Below are 19,026 nucleotides of genomic sequence, written 5' to 3' on the forward strand. Positions count from 1 at the left end.
AAAAAAAAAAAAACAACTCAACTGGAATTATAAATTTTCTTTTTACTCTTTTTTTTTCAGGCCAAGTCACGAACTCACGAGAGTTATGATGAGATTTAACTAGTTTTAGGTACCTCTTAGTTTTAGGCTATATTAGACTATCGACAAGGAGGAATGTCTTTTATTTATGTTAAGTTCAACACACAAATAAAAATGTTAACTTCTAAATACTTTCTAGGTAGTAACCTCAACTTCAGTTCCATCTATACCAATCAAATTTGGAACTCTAAAATTGCACCTGAAAGAATTGCTGACCTAGGGTATTTTTAGGGTTGAAACCTTCCACTCAAAATAAAGGGGTTTTCCCTTCATACAAATACATTTGAATGTATGGAATGACTTGTATAATATGCTATGTAGAAAATTTTCCAACAATTTAGCGCACATAATAGAAATTATGGGCAGTGATTATGTTAAGATTATTATTAAATTACCACAAAACATATATAATGATCTACATATATATACATACATATATACGAAAAGAGATGGAGCGTAATTGTGATGCCAAAAAAACGTGATGTGAATGCCTGCCTATTGTTAGAGATATATATAATTTAGTTTTGCAAATTAGCAACTCAATTTGCAGTCGCCGACTTGAATATTAACCAATTTTAAAACTGTAGCAAACAGTGGAAAAAGGCTAATTTTTTTGTAATTTGCTATAATAATTTCGGAATAATGTTATGAATATTTTGTAGTAGCTAAACGCACAGGTTTTTGTTAGAAATTGTCACTTTGTCGATTCCCCACTTTCGCTATGACTAATCAACTTGGAATATTTATAACACGTTAGAAATCCACTTTTTTATAACATTTCTTTTATAACTTTTTGTTCAACTAAGTTGTTAAATGCCTGCGAATCGTAAATAAGCAGTTTTCATGGGAGACAGACTTTATCATGGATCTTTAATACTTTTTATGTGCAAATTAATAAATTAAAAAAGCTAATTAGGAGTCGATACAATAACTGATGCTAATTTTTATTTACAGCAAAATAATCAAACCAAAAGTATAAGAAAAAGCAATGACTTGTGAATACCCTACAGTGAATACACAAATGTATATTGTTGAAGGTGCCTAAAACGCCCATACGCCTTAATCCGTAGAGGGTATATAAAATAATATATCGAGTATTCGCACCATCAAACAAACCGGATTCATGTAAAATGCTTTTCCTGGAAACTATTATATGTCGGGTTTTTTTCACCTTATTGCTTCTGGCTTTCTGTTATTTAATATTTGCTTTGTTTTTGCTGTTAGTAGCAACTGTTTTTAAACAATTGCAATAGCAACAATTACAATGCAAAACAGTTTTGCCAAATGGACAAACTTTTGCCCAACAATATTAAAATAAATACTAAATGGAGTTGTGCCAACTTGTCGACGTTTTGCATTTATAATCTCATTTCTCTGTACTATTTTATATTTATTTATTTATACGACGCCTTTGTTTCTCAAAACAGTTTGCTGACTAACTATGAATTGGCAAAAAGACAGAGAGAGAGAGAGAGAGAGAGGGACAATAGAGAGACTTGAAGAGAAAAGTGTGAAATGCATTGCTAATTAAGTCGCTCACATTTTTGTTGCTCTTTATGTATGAGTCACAGTTCCAGCTAAATGTGTGTGCACACACAGCTCCACTCGACAAATGCATGGCCACCATTTGAATATGCAATGAGGTAAAAATGTCACTTGGGCGTTAAATTGACAGACACATTAACAATAGACAACAATTTAGGCTTGTATTTGTTTAAAATTACATTAATTATAAGAGACCTAAAAGAGTGCGGCCAACCATATATACATATCTATCATTCAGTGGATTATAAGTACACTAACTATTTATGAACTTTAAGGAAAAACAAAAAACACAAAGTTCAAATCATGCCCTTGCCCCTTTGAGTATTTTTAGATATTTTGTTGTAATTTCAACAGAATTCTTGAGGAATGCTTCTATTTATACCTGAATAAACAAATTGTTGTATATTTGTTTGTTGTTGGTTTTGTTTGTTAATTCATTTGTTTGTTGTACTTACGAATGGTGCTGCATGTAAATGACCCTGTCCGGGATGGAGCTGTTGGTATTGTTGTGGTGATAGCATAACGTGGGTTAATGTGCCATTCTCATTGACATATTGGGGAACCTGAACAGGCACCGGAATGGTAGGTGGTGGTCGATTCTGTGAGACCATTTGAACGGGTGCAGGACCTGCAAGTAAAGAAAAATATAAAGGGAAAAATGAGCAAAAAATGCCAATATGCCAATGACAGGGATGATGATGATGATGATGATGATGACGATGCGTGGATGCTTTAAGAGGGGCCATTGTCGGAGTAACTCACTACAGTAACAAAGCGAAAAGGCGACATTTGGCGCCAACGAGGCGACAAGCAAAACGAGACAGAGAGCAAAGGACAGAGGACAGGACATTGCCAGGACGCTGCTTTATGTCAGCGGCGATTTCTCTGCTCTCCGTTGTGTTTGTTTAATGGATATCCATAAGGAGATGTGTATGAGTGTATATACATATGTACACATATATACATCTCTGTATGTCTCTGTGTGTGTATGTGTGTTTGTTGGCTTGACAGAGTCTGCCAATTTTCAGTTTCCCCCTCGACAAACACGCATACGCACCGTTAACCCTCTTCCCTGTTTCCCTCATGATTAATATCCTTTTTCGACACACACCGAAAAATAAAAGGAAGAGAAATAAAAAAATAGGCTGAACTGCATTGCTATGCATAGAGATTTGAGTGTGTCTGTATGAGTTAGTACATACAAATGTATATTTTAATAAATTTTTTGGCAAGCAAAAATTCAGCGAGAGGCAGTCACAGAGTTAGAGGGAGAGAGTGAGACAGAGAGAGAAAGAGAGAGAGAGATATCCAGAGAAAGAGAATTTTTGGCACAAAGCCTTCACTTCATCTTGCCATTGTCCTCCTCATTGTCATTAGAGGCAACTTCAACTCCCTTTTTCTCTTTCTCTCCCAATCTCATTCCCTTTTCATGTTTCTCTATTCTTTATTTTCAAAGCATTTGCAACTTTTTGTTCGCATGTCATTGCCATAGAATATACATACATATACATCTATGTATGTCTATATGTTGATTTGGAAAAAAAGACAGCAAACTCTCTTCAAATATATTTTTTGATTTGTAGGATTTGTATTGCTTTTCAATGTTCATTTTCATTTTTGGCTGCAATGCGACGACTAATATGCCCAAAGAACAGATAAAAGAGAGATGTCTGGACAAGATTAACGTTGTGTAATTTGTCGTTTTATTTGACCAGCAACAGAAAAAAAGAAGAAAATTATTATAAGTCCTTGACAGACATTATTATCATTGGCATTTAACAAATGACAAGAAAGTACTTCCTTTAACTTCAATAAGAAAACGATTAAATTACAATGGATAACAAGGCAATATACATATGTAATTGCGGGAGATTTTGTCTATATTTAAAATAGATTAAAGTGAATGTAAATGAAGCTCACAAATAGATTGCCATCATGTCAAGAATGAAAAAGTCGATTCACCGCCATCACCTGCGATGTAAATTACAGATGAGATTGCAGATTTCAATAGATTTTCAAAAGATTTCTTCGTGGCTTAAATGCCAAATAATGGCTGTAGAACTCATGAAGTCCTACTTGGGACTTGGAAAAATCCAATTTAAATTTTTGTTTACTGTCTTATTTTTCGATGTTCATATTGTAACACTAAAATATTGGTTCTTAAATTTTAATTATCAAACTTAAATGCCAAATTTATATCGACCCATAACTGTAGGAATTTATAAGTTTTCGATACAAAAATGTTCGAAACAATTTCTTAATTTCTATTAAATTTTTCCACTTAATGATAATATTTGAGAAAATATTGATTTGATTTGGCTTGGCTCTTACTCATATTCGAACATTTCAATTTATGAGCATTTCAAATTTGATATTTTCCTTTGATATTCGCTGAGTGGAGGAGGGAGGAGTAGCTTTGTTTGGGGGGTTGGGAGTTTCTGTTGAAATTTCTGACACATAAAGCGCATTCTCCTGATGCTCCTTTTTATTCTTTTTCTTCTTTTGCAGTCATATAAAATCCATGAATTTCGAGTGCACATCATCAAAATGCGTTTCCTTCTTTTTTGCATAACAATGGAATGCGCTGAAAGTGGGGTGGCGGCAGTCGGTAAGGAGGTGGACAGATGGGATTGTGGGCCAGTTTTGCAGCTGTGGTTGCACTTTGTATTTGTATTCTTTCCTCGTGGCATGTGGCACACACACATGCAGGCACACGCACTCACAACGAGAATCCATGGTGAACACTAAACAGAGTTGCATTTTTTATGGGCACATGCGGCGTATGCGTAATGTTGTTCTAATGGATTGGATGGGATTGCATATGGGAATGGGTACGCGGATATGTATATGTACGGGCAATGGGCGTGTATAGGAGGGCCACCATCTTTAAATGGTAAAACTGTAAACTTAACGGTAATGCGGGCAGGTAATACGCTTAGCCATGTCTCGAATGCATTCAGGCCGAAAATGCAATCGGCAGACAACACACACACTCTCCGACCCAAGCGCCCAATGTTGAATCTACCCAATCTCTAGGCATTTATGTAGTTTAAAAGGGGCGTGACCAAATCAACCGTAAAATGCAGTCCACTCGTTGCGAATTCCGCCCCTTCTCACACTCCTTAGTTAGGTGTAAAAATGTTGGTTTAGTGCGCTGACGCATAACATGACAAAGCACAAACTGTGATGATAGCTTGGACTGATAAAACTAAATGTAAAAAAATAGTAACAAAAAAAAAAAGAAGCAATTCTCCCAACAAACTGCAGCAGTTAATCAGTCTCGGCCTCCGGTCTGCGTCTGAGTCTGAGACCCAGTCCGAGTCCGAGCTTCAGTCTGCGAGGGGTCTGGTCAGGAAATGTATACCACCAGCACCAAACCACACTAGCTGTATCTTGTCTCGCGGTGCTGCAACTTGGCCAGAAGTGTTAAAGAGCCAGAGCAATTAGTTAAGCAAAGGGATTGGGGATTGGTTGGATGGATTTTGGGGTGGGACGAGAGGCTTATCACTCGCTCGGCAGTCAGACAGTTAAATGAAATGGTTGCAAGTATTTCCCATCTCCCCTTCTCTCTGACAGTACTGTTTAAACTAAAACTTAATTAATGTTAAACTGCTTAAGCAACAATGAGAAGTCTTTTCTTTCCTTACTTTCTCTCTCTTTCCCTCTCAGAAGTTAGAGTTGAGGTAATTCTGGGTACTTAAATATCACTTGCGAAAAGGACATCTGCTAGAAGGCACTTTTAATAGCAAGTAAAGAAAATTTAGAGTATTTTGGGTTGAAACTTAAATGACTTAATATAATAGGAGCAAAAAAGTTTCAATTAATTAAGAACCGAATGCTCAAAGTCCCTAACCAAGTATCATTTGATTTGATTTTTCAATAGCAATATTTATTTCGCTTCTTTACTTTGTTTTATCTTATTCTGTAACCAACTTCGTCAGCCTTGTTTTGCACCCTTGTGCCGCTGTGTTTGGGTATTGTTTTTTTCTCCGTCTTCTTTTTCTACTCACTTATCGAAAAATGATCTTGGCATTCAATTTTCTGCCACAATGCCCTTGTCGTCGTCGTAACATCATCGTCAACGACCTTGTCTTCTTTATAAACCAAGTGTCAAAAACGCGTTTGGGCTAATTACAAATTGTTATTACTTTTCCTGTTCGTCTTATGATTATTATTATTACTGTTGTTGTTGTCATTGTTGCTATTGTTGCTATTATTGCTGCTCATTGTTGCTGTTGCTATTAACAGGCCACGCACTGTTGGCCCAACAGCCTATCAGTGGATTGCTCTGTCAGTTAGTCAGTAACTCTGTGGGCCTTTCCTGTCAGTCTCACCCACTTGGTCTCTCTGCGGCTCGATTGTGGCACGCACAATAAGCACGCATACGCACACACACACACATTCCCTACCAAAACGTCTATAAAATTAATAATAATAACTATGAAATGCCCGACAATGAGATTTTCCTTTTATGTTTGTGCTTTTTCCCTTTGGGGTGGCGGTTTTGTATTTTGGCACAAAATTGCCAAATTTGAAATTGCTAAACAAACAGAAATTGTATGTATGAAAATTCCAACTGAATGTTTCTATCTGTATCGAGTCTTACATCTTTTTGCTCATATTTGGCATTATTAATCGGAAAATACATTCTATGTACATACTTCAAGGTTCAGTTGTTTTGTTAAGTGACCGAACTAAAGCAAAGAACAAGCTTAAGAAATACTGTTTAGGCAAGGATTTAAGCAAGGCATTCGCTGAATCTAGAGCAAGACTCTATAGCCCGAAATTTTATCAGACTTTCAATTTGTTTACGGTTTTCATGCTCATTGACCCGAGCAAGGATTCAGTGGAAATTATATTAAATGTAAATTTATTGAATTTTAAGATTTTCATTGGAATAAAAACACGTTTAGACAGTTGAATATTGTACTAGCGAGCTTGTTTTAATCATTTTCAAGCAGATAACTCAGAATTGTGTTGACCTAATAATACATACTGATGCTCTATTGCTCACACTTTTAGTTGAATGTATTCCCATTCAGTTGCCCAAACTATTAAATACGATTTACGCATTGCATTTAGTTAATTAATCATTAGGTACTTCATAGAATTTGATTGAGTGCCTAAGCAGCTTGTGCACCTGTCGTTCATCAAGCTTATCTCCAACAACTTGTCTAAACACCACGGAATTATTTACATTTTCTTTGGTATTAATGTACATCTTTTGCTATCTAATTTTCAGCACACATCTCTGAATATTCACACAGAATTTCACACAAAGTGATTTGAGATGAAAATTGCCTTTAGCTTTCCCACTAATCAGTCTAAATTAATCTTACTAACTAAAACCTAAAAAGCACTTGCCACTGGAGTTTTGCATTACACGAGTGAAACCGTTGAGACAGAGAGGTAGCTCCTCTGTCACCGCACTTGATAAACTCTCTCTCTCCCCCGTACACATTAAGCCAAAACCCACAAGTGAAATGTATAGCTCGGCATACAAAAGCTGTTCAGATTCTGTCGACTGAAAAACATTTCTTAAGTCTAAGAGACAAAACCAATAAACCAAATGCTAAATAACCTAAGCTAATCTAACGAAAAATGATGAGAAAGAAGGTAGAGAGCTGGTGAGCCGAGCAGTGGGAGAGGGGAAGTGGCAACTAATCATCTGGGCATGGTTTATCATTTCGTTCAAGAGCAATTTTTCGTTTTAATAACAATATTTACTCATCATAAAGCATAAATGAAGGCATAATGTGGTGACGTGCGATAAAGAGACACGGATCCATGAGTAGACCTCGCACGTAGGCGTGACACAGCTGCATGCCACGCCCCCCGCTGGGCTGTCAATTTGCCGCAGGCTTTTCACAGGAAATTTCACGGCTGTTTTACAAAAATTTCTGTTGGTTCTTTTTTTTTTGTCCTCTCCTCTCCTAGGTGACACACAAACTGCCAATATTTACATTCATGTGTGTATGTGTGTGAATGCGAATGTGAATGTGTCCCGTGTATAGAGGGGGACGACAGTAAGTGCAGAGGAGTTGCAAATGTTTGTCTGTGGCCTGGCCTATTGGAAATTCAAATAGACACACAAGGGAGGCTATGGCAACGACGGCGGATGAGCACGTGCAGACAGGCAACTGTCGCTAAATGGCGCCGCTCATTCTCCTTTAACCAACAAAAAATAAAGAAAAACACAACAAAACAAGGCGAAAAGAAAAAACAAGATGAAAGAATGAATGAATAAAGCCACTTGAAGAGTAGCCCATCAATCAATGTTCCAATAGATTCCCACACAGTTAACGGGGCGTATGCGCAATTAAAGCTGCTTGTTTCTTCTCATCATTTAGCCATTAAGAAGTGGAGACAAAAAAGATGACAATGAAGACGACGAAAAAGAAGTCCAAGCCCAAACGATAAGAAGAGAAGAAAAGAAAGGAAAATCCAAACAAAAAAAAAAAAGAAAATGTTAGTGGTTCTGCTCTAATTGCATTGCGAAAGTTGAGGAAAAAAGTCGCCATAATCGTCATCATCTTGATGATAATTGCGGCACGCATCGTTAATTGAATCTTTCTATCCATCTCTATATCTCTCCATCTCCTTCTTAGCCTCTATCAGAGAAAGAGTGCGAGAAACACACGCAATTAACTTAACAACTTGCTGATGAGATGTGATGAGATGAGATGCGATGGGATAAGTTAGAGAGTAGGCCAAAAATGGGGAGTTTAGAAAACTACAGATAGAAGCAAGATTAAATCAATGAAAGGTTTTTCTTAATGCCAACTGTTCACCTATAGTTACCAATATACACAGTGCTTGTTTCTTTTATCTACTTTTTATTGACTAAAGTAAGGGTTTTGTGTTATCATTGATAGTTTGCCAACTTTAAACATCTTAGTTGTTTAAATTTAGATGCATTTTTCGATTTATAAACCTTGTGCTGTAATTAGAATTGCAAATGCATGGAAATGACAATTACACTTCAGTTCCCAGCAGAGATTCGAAAGGGTTTTCAATTCTGTTTAAATACGAAATGCAAGCCAGTTCCAAACACTTCAAATTTCATGGGATTGAAGCAATCCTCACTGTAGAATATTTTCAATTAGTTGCTATTTGTGTGTGTTTGCTGCTTTTGGCCACACACATACACACACACACACACACACTGAGTCAGAGCTAGAATTTCCATAAAAATGTATGCACTTTTTTTGCTTCTCCAACAATTAGTTGAGTCCAATTCAATTAAGTTGCGCACTTAAGTACAACCGAAAACGAAGAAAATGAAAGGAAAAGGAAAAAGGAAAGCCCAAGGTCCATCACCTCTTTCTCTTTGGAAAAGGGAACACCACTCACTCATCCCATGGCGTAGAGTTCCGTTCACTTGTCCGTTTCTCCGGTTCTCCATGCTGAAATTCCTCATTTCTCTTCTTACGAGCATTTTTGCCCGTTCGCAATGGCATTGACATTAAGAAATGCTAACCCGCAATTTGCAATTTGCCAGCCAGAGAACAGTAAAAGAGGAAAATAAAATTAAACACAAAATGAGTGAGGGGGTCAGGCAGTGGGACTATGAGGGAGGTGGGTTTGTGTGTGTGTGGCATGTTGGCCGAAAGAGCAGCAACAATAATAACAAATGCAAAACGAGAAAAAAATAAACAAACACCACGAAAAGGCAAAATCAGCGTGTGGCGCATGTAGCTCATTAAAACACGAAATGGAAGACAAACGAACGAGCAAACTAAGAAAGGAAGGAAGGAAAGATGGCGGGACAATGAGACAGTGAAAGGGGGAAGGGGTGGCGCATTTTAGCCAGCGGAAAACAAATGAAATCAAATTTTAAAGCGGGGTAATTAATTTCCTTCCAGTCAACTAAAAAGCAGAAACAAAAACCAACATAAAACAAAGCAAACCCAAAAAAAAAACCTCAGAGTGGTCCCTGGGTCAAATGCTAAATGTGTTTTGCATAGATTTAAGCAGTGGAAGGGGTGAGTGGAGGAGCATTATTCCCCCGCCCAAAAGGTATTTGGTTTTTAATTTCTACAAGGGAAAGGCCCAAATCCGCTAAGTACAGGAATTTGGCAACAACTTGGCAAATGCCTTTTCAACTTTTACAAAATGATTAATCATTAACAATTCGAGTTTAATGAAAAGATAGAAAGCGGATGAGATGTAATTTGGACTTTCCATAAGTAAATCTTAACTAAAACGGGAAACTCACTCACTCAAATGAACTTTAGTACTAGTTACTTGCCTTCTGAGTCGAGGACAAATGGATTAATAGTAATCATGTTCTAACTTATACTACAAAAGACACAGCATTGTTAGGTTGGAAACTCAGATTTACAGTACGGGAGAAAAAAAAGAGAAGGACGAATTAGTGGGAGATAGGCAAATTACAGGAAAAAAGTGAGCCTGTTGAGCCAGTCCATCTATTCAGGAGTCACATCAGTGCGAGTCCGGTAATTAATGCGCTTAGGTACAATCTAAACCCTAATTTGTGTTAATTGTTGGCAATTAGTAGCTACATATATGACATATTCTTCTTCTTCTTTTGTACGTTGAAAGCATTTGCTATACACTTAAGATTTTTAAATTAAATTGTCCATTATCCAGAAAACATTATCAAACAAATAAAGCTAGCTAAATTCCTGCCTGTACTCATTTAGTTTACTTTAAGCGCCTTTAAGTAGGCAAGAGTTCTTCATTGTCGTATTGCATGTAATTTTGGTTGTCCTGGGCGCGCTTAAGTAGGCAATGGTTTTAAATTTGTTCAATATAAACGGACGGTCCAAATGATTAATTAGGGCCATTTGATTAATGTAAGCAAAACAAAAAGACAGAAAAAGCAGTCAACCAAGCAGAATGAACTGAAATGAAGGCTTAGAAGGGAAAGCCCAACAACAAACAATGACTAAAAAGCAAGACGTTGACCTAAACACACACACACATTGAAACACAGATTCATTCAGGCACACACAAACACAGTGGCACCTATACAAGTCTGAGCCAATGTGACTGACTGACCCAAATCCAAAGGCAACACCTACCAAAAACAAAAACCAAGAACGTAAAAGAAAAATAATAAGTGGGGAGGGATTTTGGATATGGCAAGTGGTCAGGGAGGGGTCTGGAGGGGATTGGGGGATTGGGGCAACTGTGCAAATATTGAAGTGGTTGCGGTTCAGTGCCTCACAAACTGTGACAGGTGCAAATTGTTGAACTTGTTCTTCTCTATTTAGTTCTGTCTGTTGCCACCTGGTGGAAGATTTACACAAACAGACACACACATACATACACTCCTACAGATATGTGTGTTTACTACGGGGAGAGGCCCTTTACGTTACATTATTATTGTGGTTGTTGTTGTTATTGCTCTAGTTGCCCTTTGTCTAACTTTTATTTGTCTGCGTCTGGAGTTGCGTCTGTTTGAATTTTTGTTTTCCTATTTTGCTTGGTTTTTTTCTTGCCAGTTTTTTTTTTTTTTTTTTGTTTTTTGGAGGTTTGTCCTTGAAGTATCCTCAACTGGCTGCGGCCTTATAAATCTTCCAGCTTGTATATAGAAATGGCGCAGCACGTGAGCGAGTATGAGTGTGTGCGTGATATTTTCTATACCCTGTGGGAATCATTTTCATGCGGTTTGCAATTGCAAAAGAGCGTTTTTAAGAGTTATTAAAGTTCACTCTAATTTTAAGTAAAGAAAATTTAAAAAAATCTGCTCCCATTCCCATAGACCTACCATAGTACCTTAGGGTTGGATAAGCTTTACCATTTGGTAAAAAGAAGGATAATAGTGGCTCTAAATAAGAAAATCTTAAATGTTAGGGTATCCCATAGTCGTCTTTTCAATTGACTTACGGGATTTTTGTCTTCTGTCTTTGAACCAAGCTTATAAATTATTTTCAGCTTGAGCTATCAGCGATTTTTTGTGCCCACAACCATTATTTTCCCGTCATTTCACTTTTGTTTTGCTCTTTCGCTCTATCGCAACTTCTTGCCCTTTCCGCCGCACTCTGCTGTTCTATTGGCGTGTTGGCAACTAATTGCAATGCCTCTGCCTGTGCACCTTGTCCCCTGTCCTGCTGTTGCCACTTACCCCTCTCGCTTTGCTTTTGCATGTACTCAACAATTTATGAGCATTGCGGCTCAGAGACAAGCAGGAGACATAGTAGACGAAGAACAAGAGAATCGTTTGTCGCGGCATAAATAAAATTAATTATTCAGGCACAAACACAAACAAGCAACAACAGCGTCAAGTTATGGCCCGCCAACTGGCAAAAATCTACAAAAGGCCAACAAAGCAACAGAAACAAACAGCATTTAACACGGCTTAAAGAATGCTAGAAAAAGTGGGAAACTTTATGAAATATATTTCAAGTCCAATCATTTCAACACCTTCTCAAAAAGGAATCTTTTAATTGCAAATTAATGAATTTCACAGTTTGATACACCTTGAAATGATCAGTCGACTTTTAAGGAAATGCTGTACTTAAAATTGGTTTGACTTCCTCGACTTAAGAGATCTGTGATGACGGCTTTGCCACTTGGTCAACACCATTGAAGTTGGCACTTGAAAGTATTTGCAGTCCCCTTAAAGCACCACAAAAGTTCATCATTCATTTGGCCTTTTGTTACTACTTATTACCATTCGACATGGCCATCACGTTCAACGTTCCACACGAAAAGACGAAATAAAAGGGGAAGAAAGGGAAACAATGCAACATGCCACCAAACTCTGTCAGCCCCATTCATAAATCCAACTGAAATACATCATCTTTAACTTTTTCATATTGCTGTAATGTTTTTTCTCCGCTTTTCGCTTTTTATTAAGCGCTAATTGTGTGTCAAGAGTTCACAACGCGCCAGGGTACCACAGACAGACAGACAGACAGACAGACAGACATGGAGGCAAATCTTCAAAAAATAGTTAAAAAAGCGAGCATCAACAACTTTCACATTCAACAATGGGGCTTCAACTTTGGCATATTTCTGGCCTTAAACAACATTAAGACAAAAAACAGACAAAAGCCAAAACGCGCGTGCAAAAAGCCGAACCAAAAAAAGGCAAACAATTTTTGAAAAAAACTGAAAATTAAAGTGTGTCTGCAGTTCAATGAACGGCAAAAACAAAGCCAGCAAAGCAAAAATTTCAAAACACAAAAATCGCAAAGAGACCGCAATTAAATTCTTAGCGTCGAAATCTTGATACCCTTTAGGTTAATTCGAAGTCTAGTGGAACAATTGAATACTGATTACATATTTTAGTCTTTATTTTTGTTTCGTTTTCAAATGAAACACTTGGACTTTGTAATAGATAGGCAAATAACCCAATTAGCTTTTCACAAGCCAAAACCAAATTAGCCTAACAGCGAAAGATTGTTGGCCAGAAACCCGAACGCGTCTAAACCCCTTGGCAAGGGTATTAAAGAAAACAAACACTAAACTTATAAAAAAATAAACATCCAGCATATAATTAACACAATGAAGTGCAGAAGTAAGCAAAGGAAGACAACAGAAACAACAGAACAACAACAACAAAGTCCGCAGAATAAAAAAATTATTGTTTAACAAAAGTGCTGAGATATTTGCAAAAACGAGACAGACATGCCGAGAAACAGATAGAGGAGAGCAAGAGAGAGAGAGATATACAGAGAAATAAATTTAAGCAAATGAAAAAATTCTGGAGAAAAAAGAAATCATCATCATCATCAAACATACAGAAAAGAATTTAACAAATAAACACAAAAAAAAAATCACAAAGAAATCACAAAAAAAAAAAACCGAAATACAATTAAATAACTTGAAAAATAATAAAAATTCCAGCCATAAATTTCTTGCAAGTAGCAACAAAAAAACAAAAATCAAGATAATTACTTAGACGTATGCAAAATTAGAGAGAGAAAAACAGGGTAATTAGGGGTATTCCCATTTTGACGTTTTGTTTATAGCTTTATAAATATAATATTAAGACAAAGTGGAAAACAATCTCTCATTCGATTCTTTGCGAATATATAGAGACATAAATGTGTTCATAAAAAATATTATTAAAGATACTTCCCCGCATTGCAATCGACCATCAAACTGTTGCAGCTTCACAATATTTTTGATTATGTTTCTATTAATAATTTTGTCTGCCAAAAAAAAGGGGCGTGTCGTTGATTGGAATGTGGAAACCATAAAGCCAATGCAGATGGAAATTAATATTGTCATAAAACTCGCATAAAATATGTTAAATCAAACGAAATTGCCGGGCGTCAGACAAACGACTGTCACAATGACGCCATTTACGGTTTGACAGGCACAGAGAACGCCAGGCCTCACCATCAAACACAGAGGCCAACAGGCGTCGTTAGTCTGGGCCTTACCGAGTTCTCATCAAAGTTTTCTGACACTGGGCAGAAAACTTAATGTGGTCTTGATGTGGACATATGTGGATGGCAGTTAAATTTGTTCGCAAACTGTCAATAAAAAGCTGGAAATCTGGTCAAAAGGAAAAGTTCTAAATTGATGCAAAGGTAATATAAATAAAAGTAGGTTAAGGTAAATCCATTAAAATCTGTGTTAAAATTTACCCAAAGTTCCCAAATTGAAAGTTTAAGTTGAAAGTGTAAACGATCAAGAAAAGGATAATAGTCTGGCGTCCCATCTCATCAACTCAACTCTCTCAATTAATATTTCAATCGAGTCAATTTTATTGATAAGTATATAAAGGATAATTAAGTTTTGTATTATTCTTGTTAGTCATTTTTTTGTGTAGATATTTCAGATGCTCAAAATAATTAAAAATTATTATTAGCGTGTCCAAAAACCATTTTACTTTCTGTTATAAAATCGTGTAAAATGTTAATTAATAATCATATATTGATGAGCATTTCTGATTAAACCGTGTGAAAAGTTTTTGAGACTTTTTGTTTACAGTGACTAAAGTAAAAATGAATTAATCAATGAAGAGTTAGGCTTAATGACACTATATAATTATAAATTTATCTAATGATTCCGATCACAGCAGAAGAATCCATTTTGCAATGCTAATTGAATTAGTTGTAGCAGCTTTTAACATTTATGCTAAGATTCAGGCAATTGTTTTTTGAACATTTGGAAAATCTCCCAGTTCCATAAAGTGATCAGATAAGGTATGATGGTATCTTTGAAATTGCATTATAAATGCTTCAACTTTGTCTGTGTCTTTCTCTTCGTGCTTTGTTCGGCAGTTTGCAGTTTCTCTTTCTACTCACTTTTCATTCATGGTTGAGTTTTCTACTACTTTTCCATCCTAGTGGATATTCTAGCTACTTTTAAAGGCAATTTCTATGGCGTGCAGTTGCTGTTGTTGTCGTTATTCTTGTTGTTGCTGTTGTTGTCGTTGTGCAAAGTTATGCGCGTTGTAATTGCAAAAGTGACAATATCCGCTTCGTGCTAAGCTGCAACAATGCCAAAACTATGCCACAAAACGGATGCAATAAACACGCAGGCAAAGCCCAAGCCAAAGCCAAAGCCAGAGTCAGAGTCAGAGCCAAGTCATGAATGGCAAAGTGAAAATTAGCAATATGTAGAAAGATTTCATCAATTTGGCTCAACAAAAGAGAGTTTCATAAATTTTCATTAACAAAAAAGAAAATAAATGTATTCGATATACAAAATGTATCTGCAAGATACATACTCACACATTGCCACCAGAAAAAAAATCTGTTTATCTCTATCTCTCTTTTTTTTTTGCGCGCGGGTCACAAATACACAATTTAATAAATTGCACAAAATGTTTATAGTTATATGTGTGATTTTGTAGATGTGTGTGTGTGAGTATAAAATTATTCAAAGTCACGTTGTCTGCTCCCATTGTGACAACACAAATGATCTCTGCTCAAAGTTAGTTTCCCACGAACATATAACCCAAAATATATGTATATGGATAATAAAAAGCGTTAAAGATTTGCCAATATTAAGAGACGACCTTGTGGGCATGTAGATATACACACACTTAGCTATCAAGTGGTGGGAAAGTGAATTGGCTAAACAAAGTTTCAATAGAATTTGCCACATTTCCTTACATAGTTGGGACCTAAATCAAAATAAAATGCAGCCACACTTATTCTGGAGAATATCTAATCAAAACGCGTAAACAGATAATCGGAAAATTTTCAAGCAAAGTGTTTTATTTAAATGTTTTTGCTTTGTTTCCAGTGTTATTGAGAAGTTGTTAGAAACTGCAAACATTTAATTACTTTGTTCACATACTTATTTTTTCTTTAAGCTTTTAAATTTAACAAGTTTGTAGGTACAACTGTGCATATAAAGCTCACCCAATGGAATTTTCTAATTAATTTTAGTGCTTTTCTGCTTAAATCCATTAGAAACAACTGAGTTTGCTTAAAGTATTTCTTTGTGTCAAAAATATGCAAAAAGTCTTTTAAATTCTAGTTTTGAAACGCATACAAAGGTTAAATTAGTTTTTTAAATTAATGATATTTGGTGTAATAAAAAACACTGCCTATTTATGAGTTGAGTGTTAGTTGAAGCGATCTGAATTCCTTCCTTTAATACCCACATATGGGTATGCAGCCATACTTTTTTCAAATATGCAGCCACACTTTGTGCTTACTGACTTATTTTTGTTGTACTTTGGTACTAATTAGCTACTATGTAATTTTTTCTACTTTCTACTCTTTTTTTAAATATTCTTTTATTTAAAATCCTTTTTTGCACACCATTCTGTCAACAGAGATTCACGTGGCTATTTTTATATAGTTTAAATGGGTAAATACTTTCTTGTCTTAAGTCATCAGTCTTGTTGACATATCTAGCAGTGACACTTGTGTAATTTATAACTTAATTTGCTTAAAATAGAATTTGTGTGCCATCAAAGAACTGATAACACCTAATTAATCGCAATGCCACAAACATTCTGGACTTTGTTTATATTCTCTTCTGTTTGCTAGAGCGCATGTCTTACTCACTCGCTAAACACTTGGGCTATTGTTTTGCATTCGTTATGTTGTGTGGGCGTAATCTTTAAAGCATTGTCACTCAATGCCTCACTTAACGGCACTTAACCGAAACAAGCATGAGCTGCAACAATTGAAAAGAGGAGGAAAAAATGCGATGCACAGATTCAAATTTACACCAGTATGTGTGTGTGTGTGTGTGTGTGTGTGTGTGTGTGTGTGTGTGTAGTACAAGTAAGTGGCATGCCGTCAATTATAACATTTGTGACAGTTGAAACTTTCAAATTAACCCACACAGACATAACCATGCATATATCATACTTGCACATACATATGGATATATATTATATGTATATCGCATGTATGAGCAAATTTTTGTGTGTTTTTTGCATAAGCCAAAAACTTTACCATGGCCACCAATGCAGAGAAGGGGACGGGACGTGGGGAGTTAGATGGCGGTGGTGGAGGCAATAGACAACTTCAAGTGGCAGCCAAGCGTGGAGTGCGGTGCAAAACCAACTGACCCAAATACTTGGCTTCCACTTCAATTTCGATGGCTTGGCTTTTGCTGTTGTTATTGCTGCCGCTGCTGCTGCTAATCTAACGGTAAATGGCAAAACTGACTTGAACGCCGTCAAATGCAGTTAACCGCATTTTTGCGTGCATTTTGTATCTAATAGATACATTTGGCCACACCTATCTACCCCTTCGTGCCATTCAACTCAGCCCAGGCACGCACTTTTTCCTCACTTTGCTGCTTTGCTTTCGAATTGACACATGAAAAATAATTGAAAAACCGCGAAAAATATAAAATTGTAAATTAATATGCATACATATGTACATATGTATGTATGTATGTATCTCGTTTATATTATTTGACAGGTCTTTGAACTTGCTTATCTCACAATCAGCTAAATATAGTTCACTAATTAGTGTGGAAAAGTTTTGTTTATAATCATCTCTATTTGCCAGCAAATTGGCATTCAGTAAATCAATATTTTCTTTGCCGAATTTCATTCCATTCACAAGTGAATCATCCAAAATTGATCTTTTGATCTTTCATGCATTTTTTGTTTAGAAATTTTGATTCATCAGAAATCGGCCTTTTCTTTTTGTTGGATATTCCAAATGATCTAGAAACATTCCTGACTTAGGATATAGAGACATCATGAGAATAAGCTGCTGTATGGCTTTAGAATTTTAGTGAACTATTTTAAACTCTCTCATGTATGACTACATCAAATGTTAATTGGGATTTCCAATTATTAAGCGTCATAATTAGTGGGAATTTCGCCAAAGTTTTTGTGTGCCAACTAATCAAAGGTTAGTAATATTCATTTGAATTTTGCTTCCTTTGGAGATCAGTCAGTGGCATTGCCTTCACTCAAAGAGTTTTTCGCACCGGACGTGCCCTCAAATCGAATCGAAGTGCTAATCGATGAATCATGGCAACTAATTTATTAGCTTTGAACAGGTTTTTTTTCCTAAAAGAATCAAAAACTGTTTCAAATACATATTTGTTTGGGAATTTGTTAGTTTGTCAGAGCCGAGCAGATGCTCTCGGTGGCATCAAAAGCTGTTGGTTTGGTTTCATGAATGAGAGTATAAGTTTGTATGTACATATACCTATGTACATATGTATGTATGTATGTATGTATGTACGTTATGTATCTTTGTGTATGTGCATAAAGAACGTAAATTGAGGATGTGAGTCACAGCAGCCGCAATAGCATTTAAATAAATTATATTTAGAGCAGCTGCTGCTGTGGCATTTCTCCCCCTCTTCCGCTCCCCTTGTCACTGTGTGTTTCTTTTTTAATTTGTATCTCAAAGATGCGCACACCCAACCGCAAGGCAAACAATAAAAACACGAGACAAACAACAGTTAGTTTGTCAATTTGTTTTACTGGTGTTTGTTTATTTTGCTGCTGCTGCTGTTGGTGTTGTTGTGACATTTTGTTGTGTATCTTCTACGTCAGGCGTTCATTGATAAGAAATTTGCTAAGCAAATTTCCCCAAAAGAGGCTTATCAAATAGCCCCCGTTTAAAACCGGATGACAACAGTAACTAATTAAAAGTGGAACTGTTTAATTGATTGACTTGCAAGTGGATAAATAAAAGTACATATACATAAGCTTGGTAAATCCTTTAATCCTTGTTAAAGAAAAGCTAAATACAATTGACATTTGTCATGTACGCAAGACAAATAAAACACTCTAAATGGAGCTGTGTATCTTTCAGTCCTCGTTAAACATAGGAACAGATAGAAAGGGGAGATGAAATTTTACAGTCCCTTCACTTTTTCTCGCTTTGCTTCTTTTTCCCTCAACCACAATTGCAAGTCAAGTTAAAAAGAAATTTTCATAATTAGCGTTAATTGCTGCTTAGTTGTGCAAATAGAACAGGGAATGCCGCTGCACAAGACGATAATGGTGAGAAGAAGGGAGTTGGGATTTTTGGGTTG

General features: G+C 36.2%; 1 protein-coding gene across 3 annotated transcripts in view; it reads right to left on the reverse strand.

Annotated features, from left to right (window-relative positions):
* The window catches only part of mtgo (miles to go), a 117,462-nt gene that overhangs the window by 8,571 nt on the left and 89,865 nt on the right, over positions 1–19,026 (reverse strand). For all 3 annotated transcript variants that reach the window (XM_068295666.1, XM_068295668.1, XM_068295667.1), the window contains one exon: positions 2,079–2,251. In XM_068295666.1, coding sequence (XP_068151767.1) covers positions 2,079–2,251 — 173 coding nt within the window. The remainder of the gene's footprint in view (positions 1–2,078; positions 2,252–19,026) is intronic.

Source organism: Drosophila tropicalis, unplaced genomic scaffold, assembly GCF_018151085.1.
Source record: "Drosophila tropicalis isolate 14030-0801.00 unplaced genomic scaffold, ASM1815108v1 contig_845, whole genome shotgun sequence".
In the NCBI taxonomy this organism is placed as follows: Eukaryota; Metazoa; Arthropoda; class Insecta; order Diptera; family Drosophilidae; genus Drosophila; species Drosophila tropicalis.